At 42.1% G+C, this 25183-nt stretch overlaps 1 protein-coding gene across 2 annotated transcripts in view; it reads left to right on the top strand.

Moving 5' to 3' along the window:
- MTMR7 (myotubularin related protein 7) overlaps window positions 1–25183 on the top strand; it is a 125325-nt gene that overhangs the window by 70871 nt on the left and 29271 nt on the right. For both annotated transcript variants that reach the window (XM_081795634.1, XM_078445381.2), the window contains 2 exons: window positions 7894–8022; window positions 16124–16258. In XM_081795634.1, coding sequence (XP_081651760.1) covers window positions 7894–8022; window positions 16124–16258 — 264 coding nt within the window. The remainder of the gene's footprint in view (window positions 1–7893; window positions 8023–16123; window positions 16259–25183) is intronic.

The following is a 25183-nucleotide window of genomic DNA, read 5'->3' as shown; positions in this document are numbered from 1 at the left end:
ACAGGGAAAGAATTTCGTTCTTAAACAATTTTCTTGACAATTTGATAGTGGGACAAGCAATTTCTCAATTTAACTGACATGCTTTGATTTCTTGATTGTAGATTTGTATATGCTTCTTGGCCATTTACACCTTATCTCCTGTTAATTGGTTACATTTTTAAAAATTTTTATTGAAGCATCGTTGACATACAGTGTTATACTAGTTTTTGGTGTGCAGCATAGTCATTTGGCTATTGTACACATTATGTGATGTCCAGCCCGGTAAGTATAGTCACCGCACATCATTACCACAGTATTGTTGACTATATTCCCTTTGCTGCACTTTTCATCTCTGTGACTTATTTATTTTATAGCCGGAAATTTGTTCCTCTTAATCCCTTTCACCTATTTCTCCCATCCTTCCACCTCTCCCCTCTGGAAACCACCAGCTTGCTCTCTGTATTTATGAGTCTATTTCTGTTTTTTGTTTGTTTCTATGTGTGTGTTGATTCATTTTGTTTTTTATGTTCCATATATAAGTGAAATAATGTGGTATTTGTCCTTCCCTATGTGACTTGTGTTTTACTTAGCAAAATGCCCTCTGGGTTCATTTATGTCACAAATGGCAAGATCGCATTCATTTTTATGGCTGAATAATATTCCTCTGTGTGTGTGTGTGTGTGTGTGTGTGTGTGTGTGTGTACACACACACCACATTTATTCTATTCATTTATCTATTGATGGACGCAAATTGCTTCCATATCTTGGCCATTGTAAGTGATGCTATAATGAACAGAAGGATGTATATGTATTTTTGAATTAGTGTTTTTGTTCTCTTTGGGTAAATACTCAGCAGTAGGATTGCTGGGTCATATGGTATTTCTATTTTTAATTTTTTAAGAAACTTGCATACTGTTTTCCACAGTGGCTGCAACAATTTACATTTTCACCAACAGTGCACGAAAGTTCCCTTTTCTCTACATCCTTGCCAACACTTGTTATTTTTTGTCTTCTTGATACTAACCATACTGACTGGTGTGAGATGATACCGTTGTGGTTTTGAGCTGCATTTTCTTGATGATTAGTGATGTTGAGCATCCTTTCATGTGTCTCCTGGCCATTTGTGTGTCTTCTTTGGAAAAAAATAGCTATTTAGGTCCTATGCCCATTTTTTTTTTCCTGGGATTATTTTGATTTTTTGGTGTTGAGTTGGGTAAATTTTTTACATATTTGGGGTATTAACCTCTTATCATGTATATTATTTGCAAATATCTTCTCCCATTGTTTGTTTTATTGGTGGTTTCCTTTGCTGTGCAGAAGCTTTTTATTTTAGTATAGTTCCAATAGTTTATTATATAAATACAGTAATAATTAGCTATATATATATTTGATTGCTAGCCATAGTAGTAAAAACAGTATGGTCCTGGGACAAAAACAGACACATAGATGAATGCTCTTAAACCTCTCTAAAGTGCCCTCCGGATCACCCTCTGCTCCGGTGCCACTGACTGCAGTCTGGTGTTATCCTTCCCTTGTTTGTGTATAATGTGTCTACATTTGTAAGTAGTAATATGTGGTATTATTTTGTGTGTTTTTAATGCTTTCTACACATGGTATTGTGCTGAATGTCGTTTACTGAAACTTGATATTTCACTCAGCATTGTATTTGTGAGATTCATTTCATTTAATAAACACATCTATAATAGTTACCACATGCCACTGTTCTAAAAAGCCTGACAACTGTTAGCAGTACCATGTGGTAGGTGTTCTTAGTATCCCTGCGTTGCAGATGTAGAAACTCAGGCATAGCCCAGTTAAGTAACTGCCCAAGACCTAGAGAAGTTCAGAAACTGTTGATACCTTTAGCTCTCATTCATTCATTTTTCACCATTGTATCATATTATATTTTACAACTATACCAGAGTTCTAAAAGTTATCCTTGTCTTCTCTCTCTTTCTCTTTTTGTTTATCATCACAAAGCTGTTAACTGGCTAATACATGACTCATGGTTGAGCGTTTCCATCTCGGAGTAGAATTTCTGAGTTAGAGGGTATGTGGATTTTAACATTACTAGATATTGCCAAATTCTTTCCCAAAGTGTGTACGTGGACTTAACAGACCTGATAGCAAGATATACAAGTTCTCACTACTCCACAGACTCACCAACAGTTGGCATTGACATTATTTGGTGATACACCTATTCATTGATCTAGCAGTATTACTTTTGGAAATTTATTGTAAAGAGTTGATAGCATACACACATGATGTAGATGGTGATTTATTGAGGCATTGTTTGTAACAGCATATCTTAGAAGAAACTAAAATTTCTTAATAGAGGACCAGTTAAATAATTTTTGCTCTATCCATATAATTAAATTAGTATGTAACCATTAAAAAATGTGGAAGATATTCATGTACTAATAAGGAAAGATTATTAAAGTATATTGTCAGTTTCAAAAAAGCAAGGCAGAGAAGCACCTGGCTGGCTCAGTCAGTGGAGTGTGTGACTCTTAATCCTGGGGTTATAACTTCAAGGCCCACATTGGGTGTAGAGATTACTTAAAAGATAAAATCTTTTTAAAAAAGCATTAAATATAGTGTGACATCTGTTATCTGAAAAAGAGGGAGAAAAATAAGAATATATATTTGTATGTATGCAGTTGCCCCAAAATGATAACCTGGAGAATAGGTGGGAATGGGGTGAACAGAACACAAGGATATGCACCTTTTTTGTATTGTTTCATGTTTTTAACCATATGAAATCATTAATCAAAAAATTAAATTAAAAAAATGCCAGTGTTATTGGTGTGAAGTTGATATCAGTGTGGTTTTACTTCCATCTTCCACATCACTGACAAGTTTGACCTGACATTTATTGGCAGTTCACGTTGGCTCTCTATGACTTGCCTGTTTGTTATTTTTGATCCTTTTTTTCCATAAGATTATTTGTCTTTTTCTTATTGAAAAGACGTATGTTAACATTTATAGCTGTTACAAATATCTCCTCTCAGGAGACATTTACATACTATTCCTGGGGAATCATTGGGTCCTCAGAAGTTTTGAATTGTCAGTGTTTACTATTTTGTTTCATGTTTCAGCATATTGTTGTTGTTGTTGTGTTTTTTTTTTTTTAAATCCTGGCCTACTTGCTAAACTCTATCCCAGTTGGATGCTGTATAATATCTATAATTACATTTATATTAATTATGGTTATTACGGTTTTCTAGTAAATTTTGATGTGTAGAGGTCAGTTCCTTCCACATAATTCTTCTGATGTCATGAATTTATAGATTATTTGGGATAGAATGGATACGTGATACTGAATTTTCTTCATAATTACATTTAAATCTAACAACCATAATCTTACACCGTGAGTAGACATTTGGGGCTTCTTTGTCTCCATCGTTATGAAATATGTGGCGATGCATTTTTAGCCTTGAAATGAAAGGGAGGAAAATCCTAGTTTAGTAAAGAAAATTGGGTCCCTTTTGAAATTTTTCAAAAATATGACACGCCCTTGAGTGAGGAAGAAAATGAATCTAGGCTGCATCTTGTGGAATAATATTTTCTTGGAGACACAAGTTCTTCCTATTTTTGAAGAGATTTCCTTCTAGAACTAGTAGCACAAACATGACTCATATTTAGTCACTTATGTCCTACGTGTGGAGACTGCAAAACATGAGTTAGTCAGCATTTCTTTTCAAAAGTAACATGCAGCAAACCCAAACTAACAACCGAAGGATTGTGTTGAAGCAGAAAAGGTGAAAACCTAGGGGATTTTCTGATTTTACTAATATGATGGAAATAGTGAGAAAGACGATGTCCCCTTCTCTGTTACCAACTTAGAAATATAATAAAGGTTGCTTCAAAAACTTTCTGACTCACAGCCCATTGAGAAAGTTGTGGCATCATGCATTACTTTGTTTTCACCTCATAGTTGAGAAAATGTTGACTTCTTCCTCCCTTCTTTTACAAGAGTTATGTCTTTCTTCTTAGAAAGAAACAGGTTCAGAACCTGTGCTGCCCTTTTCTGTGTGTGTGATGTTTTGAGACTAATTACCACCACCACCACCACCATCATCCTCATCATCAACTCTGTCATCATTCCTATGAGTCCTCTTTATAAGACTTGCCTGTGATAGTCTAACTCTAAAGTGAAGATTTCCCTTTGTATGTAACTCCTGAAATTGTCTTTCTTAAATAAAAGAATTATCGTTCACTACTTAGGTTAAAATTTTCACCTGTTTCTCTTGGAATAAAATTTAAAATAGAGTAGGAACCAGTAATTTGCAATCTTGTCGATTTCCATTTTCTACAGCTATATTTTGTGTGCTACATATTATTTTATTATATTTATATGTAAATTGTTTTAGGCAACTCACACCCTCCTTCTCCCCTAATATTATATCATAAATTCCTTGAAATAAATTTTAGATACTAAATGTTTAAGAAGAAAGCTGTCTGTATAGATACAAGGCTCTGGCAACTAACTCTCCAAAGTGCTCAACTGAGTGGTCCTCCATAGATACAGAGGTCTAATCAAGACATCTCGGATGGCATCTCAGGTGGATACTACCTTGCAATGGTAAATGAATTGACTGCAAGATTATAACTGGGTCAAAAGAGATCAACTTTCCTGGGAATGCGAAGTCCTTGAAGCCAGTAGCTCTTTTGTTATTCATTACTGCCCCAGCACCTAACATAATGCCTGGCACGCATTAAGTATTCAGTAGACAACAATATCATACTAAAATCATCAACATTGTACTATAATCATCAAACTTGCTAAGTAGGAGACTAGAACTTAATAATCCCAACCACTGAAAAGAAATGATATTCATGTAACGTGATAGAGGTGCTGATTATCACTACAGTGGCAGTCATATTACTGTATATAAATGTATCAAATTAACATGTGTACACCTTAAATTACACAATGGTATATGTCAAATATATATATATTTAAACTAGTTGAATGAGTGAAACAATTATCCAAAGAGATTTTCTGGGCAAGGCTAAAAAACCAAGATAGGCAGGCACTCTTGGCAGGCTAATTTATTTAGTGGAGGACAAAGAAAATCATTTCCTTATTAATAAAAAAAAAAGTATGCAGAAATGATTTTAACTTATTCTGCCTTCATTGGCTTAAGCAGCTAATGTAAAGAAAGAAAATTCAGAAGAAAAGCTTTTTGTACTTTTCTGAACTCCCATTCTCTCTGAATTTTCCTACGTAATTTTCCAAACCAGACAAAATTTGGGGACGTGCATTGATTAGTTTCAGAATTTGGTAGCCTAAATTGCACCATGCTGTGCATTATTCATTGTCAGAATTTTTACTATGACTGTGTGAGCTTATTGCAAAAATGAGAGTGGTCAGTGCTATCCATGACTGTTTTTTAAATTTCTCCGTGAAAGTGCCATCTGCTTTCATGAATGCAGGGTGGATTCACTTTTTTTTCCAGCTTGGTTAAGAATTTGTATCTTGAAACTTGAGCTAATAGACACCACGAGTCTGACTTTTTTCCAAAGGTATTTTAGCTTCTCTTAGAGCTCCCCATGCAAGAGCTTATCAGAATGTCCATATTTCAGTTCTTAACCTTGAACTCTTTTTCACCTCGACTCAGTACTCTGGGGGAAGCAGGAGCCCCTGTAAATGGCATTGATGTGTCCCTAGAGGGGAGGCCATGACCACCACTGACTGGGTTGAGGTGTTAAGCTCTTGGTGCTTGCTCATGCTAACCAAAAAGGTCTACGTTGCCTTCACTGTGGAGAGGGAGGGCCCAGGTCTTCTTAAAGGGCAGGAAAGTTTTTCCTGCTCTTCTGGTGAAGAAAGAGGACCCGGAGTGGATAGCAAATGGTCAGGTCCCTAAGTAGATTGGGTCCAGGAGTATTAAGGACAGTGAGTTCTGGGTGTTTATCTCTCCTTTGGTCCTACACCAGGTATGGTGCAATAAAGGCTCCAGCGTGACACAAGCTGGGCATCCTTTGGCTGTGGGAGGCCACAAGAGGACCTGACAGGAGCTCCACGGTTCCTAGCTCACCTCTTTGTTACTCAGAAAGCCTGTGTGTAATAGGCATGTTGAGAAATCTCACCTATTACTTCCTTATTTAATTTAATCATAACTTTGCAATTCCTTAGTGTTGTATAGTGAAGAAAGTAGGTGATTCCTGCCTTACTGAAAACCTCCCAATTTCCTATTTAAAACTTATTTTAAGGAAATGTAAGTCTGGTACAACGATTACATGTCTCTTGAACTTCAAGCTAGCGGGTGTGTCCTGTCTAGTGACATTCTAGCCGACTGACTGAAGAGAGGTGCAGATGCCAGACTTGCATGGGGAGGAGGGTGTAGTGTCTTGTGGTAGTAATTCCAGTAAGAACCCTCTGCGTCCAGCTAGGTTGGACCATCTATTCTTGGGGCAAGATTTTCCTCCAGAGTATCAGTGTTCCTGGTACGGGATTTCCTCCGGAGTGTCAGTGCTGGAGCCTTGAAGTCTCTGAAGTCTTTAATAATCTTCCCTGAAATGTCTTTGGCTCAATGGTGAAATTACACTTGGAGCCTGAGAATGTCACTTTTGTGGTCCTTTTATCTCCTGCTCACTGTCGTGCACCAGTCTGGTAACAAAGACAGTGGAGGCAGGTCGGGGTGGGGAGGTACCATCACAGGACGATTTTCATGAGCTGTGGAGAGGAGGCTTGGCTCTTGCTTGGGGTGGGTTTCTGTTGCCTTCAGTTCCATCTTTGTAGAGGAGTGAGTGTGGGCTGGAGGTAGACCGAGGACAGGCAGCTAATGCATTTCCCTGTTGTTACTGCTCCTTGAGGACTCTTGAAATGGCCAAGAAGAAGGTGCTTGACTTCTGGAAAATAGCAGCCACTTTGGCAAAATCCAGGGAAATGCCATCTAGGCGATCTTCACATTGAAAAAAGATCGACTGGCTGATGTCAAAGCGAAATACATACTGAGCCACACGTCAGCGATTACTGTTGCTACCTCTAACGTTTTTGTTAGACCTAGTGGTTTATAAAGTGCTTTGTCGTGGGTGTTACCTGAGTTGATCCTTACATCGACCTGTCGGGTATTATTTCTGTGTGTCATCAGTTTCAGAGGTCAGTGTAGTTTGACATTCCTGAAGGTCATGAAATTGGCAAATTGCAGCTATGCTCTGAAATGCTGATTCTGACTGAATCACGAGATCATTCCAAGGCTCCAGAGTTTACACTGTGGGAATCACCACTAGTGATGGGCAGAAAGAATAAAATCATTTCTTACCATCTGTAAAATCAACATGTAAGAAACATAAATAAAGCTGTTAAATTGTGTGGTACCAAGTCAGATCTAGAGAGTTACCCGAGCTGAAGTGCAGGGAGGAAATTTCTTGAAGGAGGTGGAGTTGGGTTGTCCCTCAAGAATGGAGGAGATTTGGGAAAACCCAACGGAAGAAGTTTCTAGGGAGGGCACTGGCTGGACTGCTTTCTTGGAGGCAGGAGTGCACATGTTGTGTGCTGGGGACAGAGAAATGGCCCCGGGGGCTCACCCCTGGTGCTTGCCTCCCACTGTCAGGCTATCTTTCACTCAAAACAGGCAGCGAAATTGTTTTCAGCTACCAGGATGCCGAATTATAATTTGTCCCTTCTTGAGGTGAGAAATGCCCACCTGTTCCGAACTGTCTTGCTGCTTGCAGTGCCCGTAGACAGAACGGGCAGTGCACAAGGACAGGTTGCTAAAGAGTGTTTGCTTCTCTTTGTGAGGATTTCATGGAAATCACCAGCTCTTCATTTCTCCGAAGTAGCTGTTGGTAATTTGGTTAAGAAAACGTATATGCGCAATGTAGAAGTATGCTGAATGGAATTTCTTGTGGCAGTTCACAAAGCATTACTGGATTGCCTAAAAATTCCCCTTGTGTTTTCCGTGACAGGTTTGTGATTCTTACCCTACTGAACTGTATGTTCCCAAATCGGCCACAGCACACATCATCGTGGGGAGTTCCAAATTCCGGAGCAGACGGCGATTTCCTGCCCTTTCTTACTACTATAGAGATAACCACGTAAGTCTCAAGGCATGCTTTTGTTTTATGCTTTGCTTTTCTTGTTTTATCATAAACAGGCACTCTCTAGCAGTGTTCTGCTGTGTGCGTGTGTGTTTGGGTTCTTAAAGGGATGTGGATATTGCTGTACGTGGCATGACACAACACAACTATGCTTGAACTCTTACGTTATGTAGAAGTCAACCTTTCATGTTTATTTGGTAATAAAGTAATGGGGATACAGTCAGAAAACAGTTAAATGTAATCATTCAAGTGAGTTCCTATCCTTTTTTTTTTAATTAAAAAATTTTTTTTGTTAATGTTTTTATTTATTTTTGAGACAGAGAGAGACAGAGCTTGAGCAGGGGAGGGGCAGAGAGAGAGGGAGGCACAGAATCCGAAGCAGGCTCCAGGCTCTGAGCTGTCAACACAGAGCCCGATGTGGGGCTTGAACTCAGACCACAAGATCATGACCTGAGCCGAAGTCGGATGTTCAACCAACTGAGCCACCCAGGTGCCCCAACCTGTCCTTTTCTAAGTGGTCACCTCAGACAGCTCTGTGCTTATTCCAACAGTGCTGGAGATCCTTCGAAACGCCTGCTTTAGAAAAGCTCCCGGAATGCATGGCACCTTCTTTTTTTAATGGCACACTTTTTTGAGTGTCCTCTGCATAAGATATCTTTGTTTATGGAGAATGGGTTTTATTTTTAAAATATTGTTTATAAAAGCTGGGATTTGATTCATCTGCAGCTAACAGAGACTCTAAGTAAACACTGCATTAAACAAGATAGAACTTTTTTTTCTCTCACATAACACTCCAGAGGTGGGCAGTCCAGGCCTGGAATCCTGTTCTCCACTACTCAGCCCGCAGGGACCCAAGCTCCTTGCACCCTTCTGGTCTGCCTTTCCGAGTCTTTGGCGCAAATTGAGGGACATAGTAGATGACTTAGTAGCAGCCATCACTTCCGCACAGCAGCAGGTGGAGGAGGGCTAATGAGCCCTCACAGCTTTCCGAGGAAGCCTCCGGAAACTGCCATGAGACTTCTGCTCACAGAAGTGATGAACTGCACAGGGCAGGCAAGAAAATGCAGTCTTAAGGGTAACCGTGGAAACAGCTAAAACTTGTGGTTCCATTTCTGTGAAGGACAGGAAAGCAAAAACAGGAGTCCACAATGGCCCTTGCCACACATTTCAGGAATTACTTGACCTTAGCCAGGTGAAAAGTTTGGTTTTCAAGCTAGATGTTATAGTTGTCGATTGAAAGCCAAGTTAATAGCCATAAATAATTGTAACAGATGTCTGTGAATGTGTATGCACATGCATGTACCGATGGGCAGGGGGGTCGGGTAGGGGCTGTGTCTGATTCTAGAAGGAGGTTTCCAAAAATACCGTGAACAATGCCATCTTCTTCAGGGTAAGCATACAGCCTTCTGTGTCGCCTGCTTTGGAGGAAAATGTTCATTTAGCAGTGTAATTTCCATTAATTGGAAGGATATAAATGGTCTTATTTTTCGTTAAACTCACTGCTCTGAAATGGGGTCTAAAAAAGTCAAGGATAGTATTAATGTTCTGTATTACTTGACTCCAACTATATTTAAGCCTACACAGAACTGGAACAGGTACTGAAAGTCAAATAAAGATAGGAATTTCTTTAAAAAAAAACCATGATGGAATGAATAGGGAATTTCATGACATTGTATTTGAAATTAGGATACCAGTAGCATTGGCACTTTTTGGAGCATCATTCGTAAAGAAGTAAGAGAGGGAGGATCTTTTATTCTTTTATTGTTGTTTAGAGGTAAGGGTGGGCTGGGTATTTAAAAAGTGAGCCCAGGGGCGCCTGGGTGGCTCAATGGGTTGAGCGTCCGACTTCGGCTCAGGTCATGATCTCATGGTTCATGAGTTCGAGTCCTGTGTTGGGCTCTGTGCTGACAGCTGAGAGCCTGGAGCCAGCTTCAGATTCTGTGTCTCCCCCTCTCTCTGCCCCTCCCCCGCTCACTCTGTCTCTCTCAAAAATAAAAACATTTAAAAAATTTAAAGTGAGCATAGTATCCATCCTACTGCCTTTCCTTCTGTTTTGATATTCTTGAGAAAAGGATTTCTTTTTTTTTTTTTGGTCACTGTGAGTATTGCAAAGGGCAAGTGTGTGCTGTCTCAGAATGGGTTAGAAGTTTTAGCAATTAGAGCTCAGAGGCCAGCCTCTTCACCTGCTGACCTCAGATTCTCATTGTTCCATTGCTGCTCTTGTGTGCCATTCGTTCTTTGATCTCCAGGCTTGAAAATGAATCATAACAGCCATCAGTTATAGTTTAAAATAATTGATTTCTTGTATTTAGAACTTCAAGGAAGACAATACTTCATGTTTTAGCTCTTCTTACAAAGTAAGGAACAGAGACGTGTTTCTTTTTTTTATATAAGTTTTTTTGTTTACTTTTGAGAGAGAGAGAGAGACAGAGAGAGAGTGCACAAGCATGGAGGAGGGGCAGAGATGGAGACAAAATCCTAAGCAGGCTCTGTGCTGTCAGCACAAAGCCCGATGTGGGGCTTGAACCCATGAGCCATGACATCATGACCTGAGCCGAAGTCCAATCTTCAGCTGACCGAGCCACCCAGGCACCCCACAGAGATGTGTTTCTAAGCGTTGTTGATGAGCTGGTTTCTGCAGGGAAATACTTAGTGTGCCCGTACATGCATACCCACTCTCCCACCCCCATGAATTAACTCTCTGCTGCAGGTAGCATTATGATCCATTTTGTTTTTTATAACATTTGGGTTTTAATATCAAAGTTAACTGTGTAAATCCTTCTGATGCAACCAGGGATTTTTATAAAGGGAAATATGATCGGGGTGGATTTCTGTGGTTAAATGGAAGATGTTTGAGATAACAAAGCAGCAGTTCATGCTGTCGTTGCTTAGGAAAACTCATACCTAAACCAGGCAGTCTTCCATGCAAAGTAAACAGATAGAAATCGTGTAAATGGTGTAAATGTGCTGATCTTTCTTTCTTCCCTTTTGTGGTTTCAGACTTTATAGACTTAAGAATGTGTATTTCTGGGGTGCCTGAGTGGCTTCGTTGGTTAAGTGCTGACTTCGGCTCAGGTCATGATCTCACGGTTCATGGGTTCGAGCCCTGTGTCAGGCTCTCTGCTGACAGCTCAGAGCCTGGAGCCTGCTTTGGATTTTTTGTTTCCCTCTTTCTCTGCCCCTACCCTGCTTACTCTCTTTCTCTGTCTCTCAAAAATGAATAAACATTAAAAAAAAAAAAAAAGAATATGTATTCCTACCCCAATAAAACTTATGCTTGTGAATAAGAATATCGTATTCTTTAGTTAAACTACTATTTCCCACATATCCTTTTGTTACCAAACAGACACTTCTGATGGAGAGGTGGCTTGGCTAATGTGGGGTGTGGGACCCGAAAGTTAGGTTAAGAGAAGCTTGGAGTGCACATCATTGCATGAACTAGAAGTCCTGTGGAGAATCCTTTGATAGAAATGCCTCTGCTGAGGGTACATAATTCCTTTTGCATCAGTTTTTATCATATGTGGTGTTAAAATCATATCCTGTTCACTTGTTGGTGAGATTAGGACTCCTGCCCTAGGGCTCCAGAGAAGGCTGAGCCCATGACACCCGACACCAGACGAATGAAGTTGTCAGCAGTGTATTTGTTGTGCACACTCACTTCCCAGGAGGGGAGGACATGGCTGCCATACAGGCCATGCAGGGCTGCACTCAGGAATAGAGGGAACCAGGAGGGATTGTGGGAGTCGGGCTTTGTAGTACCAAGAGGGTCAGGTGACCTCAGGTTCCTGCGAGGATGTGATTGGCTTGGTTAATTCCATGGGCTGGCAGGTACCTGAAACCCTCAGCTCAGACTTGAGCAGGAGCTACATCTGGTCCATAGGGAGAATTGTCCAGCCAGGGAGCTTTGTCCATAGGAGCAGATGTAAAGGGGAGCTGGCCCTCCCAATTTTACCAGATGTCACAGGCAGTGCAGAATAATACTTTTAGGCCTTGAACTGCATATGGGTTATATAAAGCCATCCAGACTCCCTTTGGGTATCAAACTATTAACAGCTTTGTACATAACAATTAGAGATGTATAAATTATAAATGTCACTTACGTTCAGAAGCCTGTGCCTGTTTGTTATTTACCAGCCCTTAGAATTGCTGTATCCTTTGTTCTTTCTTATTAAATGTTTTAATTATTTTTAAGAAAGCAGTTGTGCTTTAAATTGTGACTAAGGTGGTCTCCTAATTTCACAGCACAGATCTCTGGGAAACTCTGCAAGATTCCCAAAGAGGTGATTTCCCGTAAGAAAAATACAGACCGTCTTTCCTCCTTTTATAACTAATAGTTCTTGAAACTCACTATGTCTTAGGCACAGTTCTAAGAATGTTATATACTTCATCACACTCTGTAGTTTTTCTGTTATTTTCCTCATATTATAGATGAGAAAACCCAGGTTCAAAGACAATAGGTCAGTTAGCCAAGATCAGATAGTGAGTGAGAGCAAACCATGGATTAAAAGCCAGACCTTCCTGAATGCTGCATCTTAATTCTCTATCATGCTTCCTGACTTATGATTTTGTCATGCTATATTATTTTGGCTAAGAATCCCAGATCAGAAAATATTATGCCTGGATGCAGTGTCTGGCTTCCCTAATTATTAGCTATAATTAGCCCTAATTATTGACAGCGAGTAGTAAGTTACTTCCCTTCTCTGTGCCTTGGTTGCCTCATTTATAAAATGGAGCAAGTCATAGATGTTATTGCATATGGTAGTTGAGAAGATAAAAATATGACAAAGGCTTTGTGATAGTGCTGCCATATAGCACACATTCAGAAAATGTTGGATATTTTAATTATTAGTAGCGTTGTAAATGAGGGGCTCATGACAGTTTACCATGGAAGAGCTTTACCTCTGCTCTCAGATGGGTGACATCAGTAAGAAAGGCCACCAGCGAATGGTAATAGTCTGTCACCAGTGTGACTGTCTGGGGCGTGGACAGGGCGAACAGAAGCACTGTAAGACTACTTACTGTGCCACACAAAATTGGTGACTGTATGTTCCCTCTGACGCGGGGAAGAACTCTGTGTGGAGCATGTCTATGGGTTATTAAGAAAATATAACTATGAAATATTAAAGTATAGTTGGTTTAGTGGGTTTAATATATCTGGTTTAATTTATTGGCCACATTTCATGGTGTAACTCTGCTCTGACTTAACCCTTCACTTAAAACTAGCGGCTGTCAGCCTGCAGGTCATTGTCATTCCCTGGTTTCATTTCACAATGGAAGTCCCACTTGCTCAGTGAGCGTAGGTGTGGTATGTGCATTCTCACCAGCTAAATGTGTCTCCTTCCCCTCTAACTCTTCTGATAGTCGAAGAAATTGCCTGGTGGTAGCTGCCTTCACTAGTACTTCTTTAACCCAGATGAAGCTCTAGATCGAATTGTTCTCTTACCCGCCAGAATTCCCTCAGGGCAGCAGGGCAAGCCCTGACCCCCCGAAGAGCAGAAGAAATAGAAAGAACCCCCAGGTAAAGCCCCAAGAAAGCCCTCGGTGGCCCTTATCTTTCTATCCATCGGATGTTGCTTGTCTTTTGTCACCCAGCCCGCCTTTGGTCCCTGCCCTGCTTCACCTCTCTCCCGGACCAAGCCCTTGCCGGCCATCCCCATCCGTGTTCAGGCCCTCCGTCCCTCTCTTCTCCAGCTGCAGGTGCACTTCTGCCAACAGCTCAAGAGTTGTGCAACTCTGGAGAAGCTCTGCCGCCCCTTTGCTTTGCTTGCCACCGTCCCATGCCCTTCGCTCCTGAATTCTGAACCTGCCTGCTGGGCTCAGAGTTCTTCACCCACCTCGGTGATTGCCCCTTGCTGTCACAGACTGCAACTGGAACTCTCTGGCAGTTGTCCGGTTATGTGTCTGGCTGTGGTGTGGTTCTCGGTCTTGTCAGCAGGTCCTCAGCTGCAATGGTGTAGGTGGTGTAAATGGTGTGGATGGTGTAGGTGGCGTAGATGGTGTAGGTAGTGTAGATGGTGTTGATGGTGTAGGTGGTGTAGGTGGTGTTGATGGTGTAGGTGGTGTAAGTGGTATAGGTGGAGTTGATGGTGTAGGTGGTGTGGTGTAGATGGTGTAGGTGGTGTTGATGGTGTAGGTGGTGTAGTGTAGATAGTGTAGGTGTTGTTGATGGTGCAGGTGGTGTAGGTGGTGTAGGTGGTGTTAATGGTGAGGATGATGTAGGTGATGTGGGTGTTGTTGATGGTGTAGGTGGTGTAGATGGTGTAGGTGGTGTTGATGGTGTAGGTGGTGTAGATGGTGTAGGTGGTGTTGATGGTGTAGGTGGTGTGGTGTAGATGGAGTAGGTGGTGTTGATGGTGTAGGTGGTGTAAGTGGTATAGGTGGTGTTGATGGTGTAGGTGGTGTGGTATAGATGGTGCAGGTGGTGTTGATGGTGTAGGTGGTGTAGATGGTGTAGGTGGTGTTGATGGTGTAGGTGGTGTTGATGGTGTAGGTGGTGTAGATGGTGTAGGTGGTGTTAATGGTGAGGATGATGTAGGTGATGTGGGTGTTGTTGATGGTGTAGGTGGTGTAGATGGTGTAGGTGATGTAGATGGTGTAGGTGGTGTTGATGGTGCAGGTGGTGTAGATGGTGTAGGTGGTGTTAATGGTGAGGATGATGTAGGTGTTGTAGGTGTTGTTGATGGTGTAGGTGGTGTAGATGGTGTAGATAGTGTAGATGGTGTAGGTGGTGGTGATGGTGTAGGTAGTGAGAAACATTCCTGCCTTCTCCAGTGAGGACCACCAAAGCTTCCTGGTCTTCCTGGGAAACCCAAACCCTCACTGAGTGTTCCTGGGTTGAATGTTAGGGACACGTAGGCTGTGCTTGGACTCAGAGCTGGGTTGTCCCTTCAGGGGTAGAGACTTGAAGTGCAGGTGCCCCGAGTGGACTCTGCCATGACTCTCTTTGGTGAGTTTCCCCTGCTTAGCCTGCCCGCCTGGAGCTAGAGGGTTCTCTTCCTCCCTGACCACCACGCCCTCCATCCTCTTACCCAGTGGGCTCGCAGCCTCAGTGTAGGTTCTTGGAGAGTCATTCCTTTATTTTAAATGTTAACATCTAAGTCCGCAAAAAATACTTTGCCACAGAAGCATAAGTTTTATAGCTATGAGGTCGTATCCGTGCTCACCTAATAATGCAGGGAAAGTTTCGTGCTGTTGTCTTTGTTGTCTGGTGATACGGTTTACTCTGTCAGAATCACAGAATTGGGAAATTGTAGAATAGAACGCAGGCCGATTCCAGAGAAGCCCCCTGCTTCTCTCACACCGGGGCCATCGGGGTGTATGCCTTCTGACCTTAGGTGCCCGAGCTACCAGCTGCCTGGGCTTTCCTCTTAGTGAAAACATTCCCATTTAGCATTAGAGTTGGGTTTTGGTATCTGTTTCTAAATGAGCTGATAAAAAATTTGGAAAGCATTACAAAATAACTTGTTTTTAACTAGTCTTGCTATTAGCAAGTATCCTGTAAATTTTAGGAGAATAGTTATTTGTTTTGTATTTCTACCTTCAAGAAAATAATACCTGTGGAAAGGAAAATAAGCTATTTATTTATTTTTAATTTTTTTTAACGTTCATTCATTTTTGAGAGACAGAGAGAGAGATAGAATGTGAGCAGGGAAGGGGCAGAGAGAGGGAGACACAGAATCTGAAGCAGGCTCCAGGCTCCGAGCTGTCAGCACAGAGCCCGACACAGGGCTCAAACCCACGAACCGTGAGCTCATGACCTGAACCAAAGTTGGACGTTTACCTGACTGAGGCACCCAGGCACCCTGAAAGTAGGCTACTTAGATGGCTTTACATTTCATCAGTTAGGTCCTATCTCAACATCCATGCACACTCCTAATTTCTTACACTGAGAAACTTTGCACTGTTTGCCCTTGTTGTGGTTTCTTTGGCCTGCATTAAAAAGAAACCAAGCTGGATTTTTGGAAGGCATTCAGACACTTCTACAAGCTGGCGTGGGGTGTAAGTGAGCCCGGGGCTCGTGGTTGGGGACACAGTCTGCAGCTGTCCGTGGGAACAGTGGCGCGCTTTCTGATGCTGTGGCCGCGGCCTCTCCCCTCAGGCCTCCATCTGTCGGAGCAGCCAGCCTCTGTCCGGCTTCAGTGCCCGCTGCCTGGAGGACGAGCAGATGCTTCAGGCCATCAGGAAAGCCAATCCAGGAAGTGACTTCATTTACGTCGTGGACACTCGGCCCAAGGTAAGTGTCGCTGTTCCGTCCCGATGCATGTCTTTGCAGCTCTGAAGCCTGAAACTGGAGACGAGGCAGAGCCAAGGAAATGGACGGCCGTCCCCCACTCAGGGCGCTTCATCTGCAAAGGGGCTGTTCCTCTTTGGCCACCCCACTCGGCCCCGTGTTTCTTCCTGGGTGAGTGTTTTTCCGCCTGTGAGTTTCCTCATCACGCCAGGTACTTTTGATAGTTCCCCTGCTGCTAGGAATGTGCTGGGTATACAGTATACACAACACATGAGTGTGGTTTAATTTTGGAGCTTGCTCTCCTAAATACACCAAATTATTATTATTAAAAAATTTTTTTTAATGTTTTTTTTTTTAAATTTTTAAAATTTATTTTGAGAGAGAGAGAGAGAGCGCACAGGCACGGGAGGGAGAGAGGGAGACACAGAATCCAAAGCAGGCTCCAGGCTCCGTGCTGTCAGCACAGATCCTGACGCGGGGCTTGAACCCACAAGCCGTGAGGTCATGACCTGAGCTGAAGTCAGACGCTCAACTGACTGAGCCACCCAGGCGCCCCAATGTTTATTATTATTATCTTTTTTTTTTTCAATTTTTTTTTAACGTTTATTTATTTTTGAGACAGAGAGAGACAAAGCATGAACAGGGGAGGGTCAGAGAGAGGGAGACACAGAATCTGAAACAGGCTCCAGGCTCCGAGCTGTCAGCACAGAGCCGGACGCAGGGCTCGAACTCATTGACCGCGAGATCGTGACCTGAGCCGAAGTCGGCCACTTAACCGACTGAGCCACCCAGGCGCCCCTATTATTATCTTTTTTTGAGAGAGAGGGAGGGGCAGAGAGAGAGGGGCACAGAGGATCCCAAGTGGGCTCCACACTGACAGCAGAAAGCCTGATGTGGGGCGTGAACTCCTGAACCAAAATGGGAGATCGTGACCTGAGCCGAAGTTGGATGCTTAACTGAGCCACCCAGGCACCCCTACCAAATTATTTTTTTCACTTGTTTCTAAAATGACCTTTTTTTCTCTGACAGTGAATTACTGTGGCTCTCCCACAGTTCAATTTTTGTGAGGTGTTCAGCTGTACTATTTCAGATTCACCTTGCAGCAATCTGTATCTGTGACTTGGAAAGATTTACAGTATATAATGTCAAGTGAATGAAAAAGTCACAAAATAGTATGCATGCTCTTTTGTTCATGTAAAAGAAATTACAGGTTTATGAAAATAGAAAGAGATCTGGAAGGATATGTGGCAACCTGTTAAAATTCCATAGAGAAGGGTGGATTTGGGGAGGTAGAGAACTTTCTACATGTCTCTTATTTGTAAATACTATTTAATTATGCATGTATTCATGTACCAATTTTATAATTTAATCAGATGGTCAACAAGAAATCTAGTGGTCGAGGGATAAGCCAAGTCCATCTTGCAGGGTATCTCGATACCACACAGGTTTCCTTTTTTTTTTTTTTTTTATGCCTGTTAGCATTAGGTCCAATTTAATTTCCAATTTCATGGCCTAGACCCATTTCTTTGTAAACCAGTCAACAACAGGAGTCCTCAGTGGGATGTGCCAGTGAATATATGGAAATAAAATCACCTACAACTACATGAAACATATAGGACAAAATGAGATGACCAAACAAAATGACCTTAATCAACATTTTTGTCATTATAACTTCTTGCCAGTAATGAAAATGTACATGTGCCTATGCCTGAGGAGAGAGTAGTACATGTGGCCCATGCTCCACATGGGTGTGGAAAGGTGTTCAAGATCTAGTATGCGACAAGAGTGAGATACACAAATATGTATGATGTCATCCCATTTATGTAATAATAATTGTAAACATTATATATTATTCTATACATTGAAAAAATGTGAGGGTATGTATGCCAAGCCATTAACAGTGGTTTTTCCTGTGGGGAAAGAGGAGGATTTTCAGAACTTTTTTACCTCATAAATGATAGTTTGAAGATTGTTGTCATCATGAAAAGGTTAAAAGACCGTAAGGACCTTAAATGTTAAACATAGCTACCATATGAGTCAACAGTTCTACTCCTAACTTGAGAGAAATGAAAACACATGTCCATCAAAAACTTACCTGTGAATATTTCTTGATTAATAATAGCTTAAAAGTAGAAACAACCTGGGGCACCTGGATGGCTCTGTTGGTTGAGTGTCCAACTCTTGATTTCGTCTCATGTCATGATCTCGCAGTTCATGAGTTCAAGCCCCGAATCAGGCTCTGTGCTGACAGTGCAGAGCCTGCTTGGGATTCTCTCTCTCTCTCTCATCCCTTCCTGGCTCTCTCTCTCTCAAAATAAGTAAATAAATAAAAATAGTAGAAACAACCATAGGTCCGTCAACTGAGAATGAGTTAATAAAATGTAGTATATCCATTCAAGGCAATATTATTGGCTATAAAAAGGAATGAAGTACTGATACGTACCACAATGTAGATGAACCTTGAAACTGTTACATGAAGTGAAAGAAGTCGGGCACAGAGGATCACACATTGTGTGATTCCATTTATATGAAATTTTCAGAATAGACAGATCCATAGATACAGAAGGTAGGCTGGTGGTTTCCTTGGGCTAGAAGGATGGGAGGAAATGGGGGGGGACATGGGTAGAGGGTTTCATTTTGGGGTGATTAAAATGTTCTAAAATTAGATTGTAGTGCCAGTTACACAATGGATATATTACACAAGTGGATGGATTGTATGGTCTGTGAATTCTGTGTCAGTGAAGCTATTTTTAAAAGGAACACAAGGACACAAGAAACATTAGAACAGGAAGCAGGAAACAGCCCAAATGATGGACAGCCCAAATCCATTGTATACACTGATAGGTAACTATCGACATAGCCTATACTCGTGGGCCGTGTGAGAATTGAGAATTGGGTATTATCCATTATGTAGGCACTCAGAGCCTGGCAATTTTCAATGCTTCTCTGAGCCTCGGTTCATCAAATATTGTGATTCATGGCCTGGTTCACTTAATTGGATGGTTTCCTAGTGTAAGATCAGTGCCCTACTCATATCCTCAACCTTCGAACAGTCCCGTGCTCCTGACCCAAGTGCAGTAGTGGGATAGTTGTGGGCCAGGCCACGGGGATGGAGTCCCTTTCAGATGCCAGATCAGCAAATCAGTTGTGGAGATCAATGATAAAATGCATGTTACAGCTGTATCACATTATAGCAGATTATATGTAAAGGATTCCCTTCCTTTTAGGTAATGTGAAAATGAAATACCCTGGTAAGAACTTCAAACTGGAAAAAAAAAAAAAAAAAAAAGAAAAGAAAAAAAAGGCTGCTCTGCTTGAAGATTTTCACTTGAAAGATACCAGAAAACCTCTGACTTTACTGTTCTCTTTCCATTTGTGCTTTTTTCTCGGGCTTATCACAGTACAGCCCCTCCCTTCTTACCTTGACTGCATTCTGTCCTCTTTATTGCACGTTTTGTGTAAGAAAAGGCTGTTTGGACTTGCCTCGTGGTCAGAGGGGAATTAAAGAATGCCTGCATCTTAGGTAAATGTACTGAAGAGGAGATACACAAGGAGAGGACAGGGGCTTTCCTGGGTTGGGACGCCTTTCTCCTGTCCCGTTTTCCCAGGTTTAAATAAAGCCAAACAGATTCACCTACTGATGGCAGGGCCAGTGAACCAAGTGTGCACTGTGCTATGTAAACCTCCTGGGAAATGTGGCAGCTGTTGAGCCTGGCATATTCCGGATTTAAAATGAATTAATCCAGAGGATTTGATTTGAAGGGTATATTTAGCACTAAGCGTGTTTACTCTTGGTGATAAGAAGTTCAATGCCGATCCATTAAAGAAAATTGGTGTGTCATACAAGTGCCCTGTTCTTGTATTTGCTCACGCATACACACACTTCACATGAGTTTTAAACTGTTTGCTTAGAGCTTTCATTCTTCCAAAGAACACGTCTGTTGGTTTTTGTTCCAGAGTGTCAGGCTTCCTTGGTAGCCAGGAGATGGAGTCCCTGTTTGCTCTAGGTGGTGGGCAGGGGGAAATGGAGCTCTCAGGTTTAACTAAAAAGAGAGAGGAACAGGAGGCAACCCCAACCATTCCTGTCCTCAGTGAGGCTAGCCCCACATGCTGCCTCTTGAGGTGAAAGCCTTCTGAGTTGCTTGTTGACATTAAAAACATGGGAGGCAGAAGCAGTGAGGTCCTCAATATGTTTGAATATCTGCCCCCCCCCCCCCCAAATATATGAGGCCAAATCTTACTGCTGGGATTTGGTGCATTAAGCTGATATGAAATAATGTGGATGCAATCAATAGAAGTTGAATTACAAAATGGGAGGTAATTAATTTTATCTCAACCTTGTTCATGACTTCTCCTTGCTTTATTCTGGGTCTTGGCTGGGCTTGTAAAGATGCCAGGCACCACTTTGTCATTTAATTCTTAAAATAGTCCTGAAAATTGGGACGTGTTTTCTTTTTATGGCTAGGGCTTGGATTTAGAGAGGTAAAATAATTTGCCCAAGGTTGCACAGGTCAGAGCAGAGCCCACATTCAAATCCAGGCCTATCCGATGCCAAAGCCCAGGCTCCTTCCACTTGACCATGGAGCTGTTCACAGAAGTCAGAGCCCTGTGTGCACGTGAGGCTCAGGAGGGTTGCCACCTCCGAGCACACACCCACTGAAGAGGGAGACGGGGGCTGAAGAACCAACCACAAGCTCAGCCCAAATCAGGGCCAGGGCCAGAGGAGCCAGAAGGGCTCTGAGCTGTGCTCTGATGCCTGCACCTTGACAGGAAGTGCTGCGCGGTACAGAGAAGGGGTGAGGGAAGGCAGCCACCTGCCTCTGCGAATGCTCAGCCTTTTGTCCTTGCTCCTTCTCCAAAGACAGCTTTATGGTTATGGCTTCTAATGGCACTCTGTAAGCAGTTTTATAGTTGCATTACAGAATGTTGGATATTTTTGTGTTTCTCTGGGATCGGTAATTATGTGGTTCTTACTTAGCAAATCCTGTGAGCGGGGGGAGCTGAGAGAACCCATCGTAAAGACGGAGGTGCCTGAAAGAGGAGAATCTAGGATCTCCTTTTTTAGCAGGATGTGGGCCATCCTTGCCGATGGCCACTATGGCGGAGAGCAGGGGGAAAGGGAATTGGAGAGACAGCAGTATTCAGAGGCAGTGGAACGTCTTCATGCCTTCTCTTTGGTAGTGCAAAGACAGAGGAGTTTCCCTGTGGGTCTAGTGGGCACGGAGGAAGCAAGTGCCCAGGAGCCATCTTGCTAATGTCCCTCCAAAGACTCCCTCCCAAAGTTTCCAGCTGCAAGTGACTGCAGGGTGTTTGCTGGGGAGCGAAGTTGAGGGGGTTAGAAGAAGTTCAAGCCTGAGGGATCTCCCATGTCAGTGACTTGTGTACCTCATATGTCCAAGAGCCCACATGTGTGCCCCAGGGGTTGCAGCATTTGGACTCTTTCACCGAGAGGGCAGGGATGGCCCATAAGTGTTGCCAGTCAAGCAGTGACATCAGTGGAGAGAGAACTGCATTCTTGCCAGCTTTATGAAGAGATGGTTATCACTTTTCTTATCCCTCCTCTGTACTACCTCCCCACTCTCCCAAAACAGTACCTAGAAGAGGAACGAGAAGCAAGAAGAGAAGACCCCTCACCAGTCCTCACAGCCTGTAACGAGAGAAAGATGAATTTGCATCATATATGGGGTTGGAATTGTAAATGGAGCCGGATGGTGATTTCCTCTCTGAGTGTAATCCAAAAGCTAGTCATTCTGCCTGAGATACCCTGAGGGTAGGAAAGGAAGATTTGACGGGCACAGTTGTAGACAGCAGTTGCAGGAAATAAAGCCTTCTCATGTTTTTACCTGTGTATGCCCCAAGGTAAGGTTCTTCATTTCATCAGTCCCGGAGAGAGGGAGAGGATCGTCACGTGACGCTCGCTGCATGTGGCCCGGTCCTCCTCTGGCCAAGATAACTTGTTTCCATTTCCCAACCATGTCAGCTTGGGCCCTGTCACTATTCAGGTATGGAATGTACTGTGCTGAAATTTGAGACTTGTGAGGCTAAGATAGTTGTAGTCTTCTGAGTGACCAGGCTGACCATTGAGTTGACATCAAGATCATCGTTGGCTAAGTTCTCATGGTTTTGGTGTGTCTGATTGATTGATTGATTTAGGGTCAGAGGAAGATCTGATTCTATTTCTTAGCATTCTTGGCCTGTTCACCCCTCCACTTCGTTCTCATATTCAGTCCTTTGGCCAGTCAGCCGGTCAGTAAATCTTCACTGAGTCCTGTTCTGTGCCAGGTGGAGGGATATGGCCGCAAACCTGCCCCGCAAGCTCGTCGTGGAGCCTGTGTCCTCTGCCCCAGTCCAGTGGATCTCCTCTGCCATCAACACTAAATCTTCAAATTTTCAAATAAATCTTCTTGGAATCCTCAGTTGCTCTCCACTGTCATGCGTAAAGTCTGACCTTCTGAATCAGGCCTTTTTGTAGAGGATTCTGGCTAATTTTTAGCCTCATCTCTGGCTACTGCCACCATCTGTGAACCGTCTACTCCACTGGCACTGGTCGGCTCTGTGATGATCTGTTTCTTGATTTTGTCTCTCACCTCTTCATCTGCAGTGCCCTCCCCTCGGTCTCCATCCTTCCAGATGATTAGCGTCTATCTCAAGGCTTTTTGCTTTCATGGAACATGACCCTCAATCCCCTAGGCTCCACGGGGCTGTTCCCGATTCAAACTCCTGCCACTATCACAGCCTCTGCCCAGTCCTGGCTGGTAGAGGCCATTATTATTTGGTGCTGTGTATTTTCCCTTCCACACTCAGAAGCTTATGGTGGTAGGAATGGCTTCTTACTCAACTTTCTATTCTGTTTATCATCTGACACACAGTAGGTGTTCATAAGAGTTTGTTGGAAAATGAGTGGAATTCATTTTGTTTCATTTAATGAGCTTTTCTGCATCCAAAGATGCAGAGATTATCAAATAGTGGAGTGATCTTGGGTTAGAAAACAGGGTATTTTTTTTTTCAGCCCTACTTGTCATTTGCCTGTTGTGTTCCTCAAGCATAAATTGAAAGTGGAGTGCAGTTACCTCTAATGTTTTATTTCTTTGAGAATTTTTTGGAACTGAGATGAATTGCTTTTCCTTCGATCATGAGATGGAGTTCTCAGCCAAAGGCACAGGGGACAAATTAAACTTAGTCTAATATTGTTTTGTTTATACAAGGGACACTCTATCTGGAAATGTATAATATAGGTCCAGGGGGCCTGGGTGGCTCAGTCGGTTAAGCGTCCGATTTCGGCTCAGGTCATGATCTCGCGGTCTGTGAGTTCAAGCCCCACATCGGGCTCTGTGCTGACAGCTCAGAGCCTGAAGCCGGTTTCAGATTCTGTGTCTCCCTCTTTCTCTCTCCTCTCCCGCTCATGCTCTGTCTCTCTCTTCTCAAAAATAAATAAACGTTAAAAAAAATTTATAATATAGGTCCAGGATAGCTTCTTGAAATTGTATTAATTCTAAAACTGTATTTCCTGCTTTGAGGGTTCAGCATTTGCTACGTTATCCTGATAGGTTCTGTGACATATGTGGAAACCTTGAAAAATTACACTTTGGATGACAGATTAAATATTGCCATCTTCTGTTCATTATGAGAAGTACCATTGACTTTCAAGAAGACATCTTGTGTGGCTCCTTTGCTTGGAAAGACTACCAGTAAATTATCCCAGGTCACAGGCATTCCACTGTTTAAAAATGTGAACACAGAATTCTAATTATACATTAAAATAATAATAATAATAGTATTTTGAGTTTTATTTATTACACTGTTTAAAAAGAGTATCTCTGCAGTATGTGGTAAATAGGCTTAACTAGAATTATTCAAGAAACAGAATAAATATAAGGTTGGTGTAGCATAAGGATACTTGCAAGTCTCCTATTGTTTCCTTTGATGAAGCTTGTTGTAAAGGATTGGCCAACAGCTTTGGAAAATAATTATACAAAGCAGTGATATTTTGTAACAGTGGGTTTCAAAAGAATAATGCTTATAAGTCATTTTAGAAAAAAGTTTCCCCTTAAAATAAAACTTTTAAGGGATAAACATACGTTGTCTTCAAAGTAACATATTTTTTTCTTGATGAAGGCCAAACCCTTTGTTCTGATAGCATGCCCAGGAGAAGGGTGACGGTAACTGGAAACAGTGTCATGAAGGGCTGATGTGCCCCAGCTGATGTGACAGGACAATCATGGGCAGGACTGTTACGGAGAAGTGAGGTGTCTGCCAGCCCGGGCTCTAAGTACCACTGGCTTGTCCTCTGCAGTTTTCTTTCTCGCTGCTAATATGTGTTATGTCTATAATTTAAATTAGAGACCTAATATACTGTGTTTGTAACAAGGACACAAAAGCATCTAAAATAGTATTGATCGTATCCCCTGTCACTTGCCACCTGTCTCTTTGTTCTGCCTGCTGCCAGGTTGGTATAGTTGTTCATTCATTTTAATCTGCTTAATCAAACGTGCATAAACGTGAATACATATCTATCATTTGTTTTACAAGGAATGAGATATTTGTATGAACATTATTCTTTAGGTTACGCTTGTCACTTAACATGTCATGGCCAGTTCCAAATCAGTGTACATGTCTCTCTGTCTCTCTCTGTATATGTAAAATCCATATCTTTCTTTTTGTTTGTGTAGAAGTTCAGGGTGTGAACATAGTATAATTTGTCTCCTCATTACCCTATTGGGATATGCATAGATTTTCAGGTTTTTACTGTTACAAAGTTTTAATACACATCCTTGGACACCTGTCTTTATGTGCTGGTAGTTTTAATTGTGTATGATTCTCACAAGTAAAGATCTGGGTCAAAGAATATTTATGTTTTTAACTTAGCTTTTTGGAAAGTATTTGTTAATATTCCCCTGGTAACTCACTGTCAGCCTAAAAACTGATATA

Source organism: Panthera onca, chromosome B1, assembly GCF_046562875.1.
Source record: "Panthera onca isolate mPanOnc1 chromosome B1, mPanOnc1 haplotype 2, whole genome shotgun sequence".
Taxonomy (NCBI): domain Eukaryota; kingdom Metazoa; phylum Chordata; class Mammalia; order Carnivora; family Felidae; genus Panthera; species Panthera onca.
Note: the sequence above shows the minus strand (reverse complement) of the source record. Positions and strands in the feature narration are given on the sequence as shown.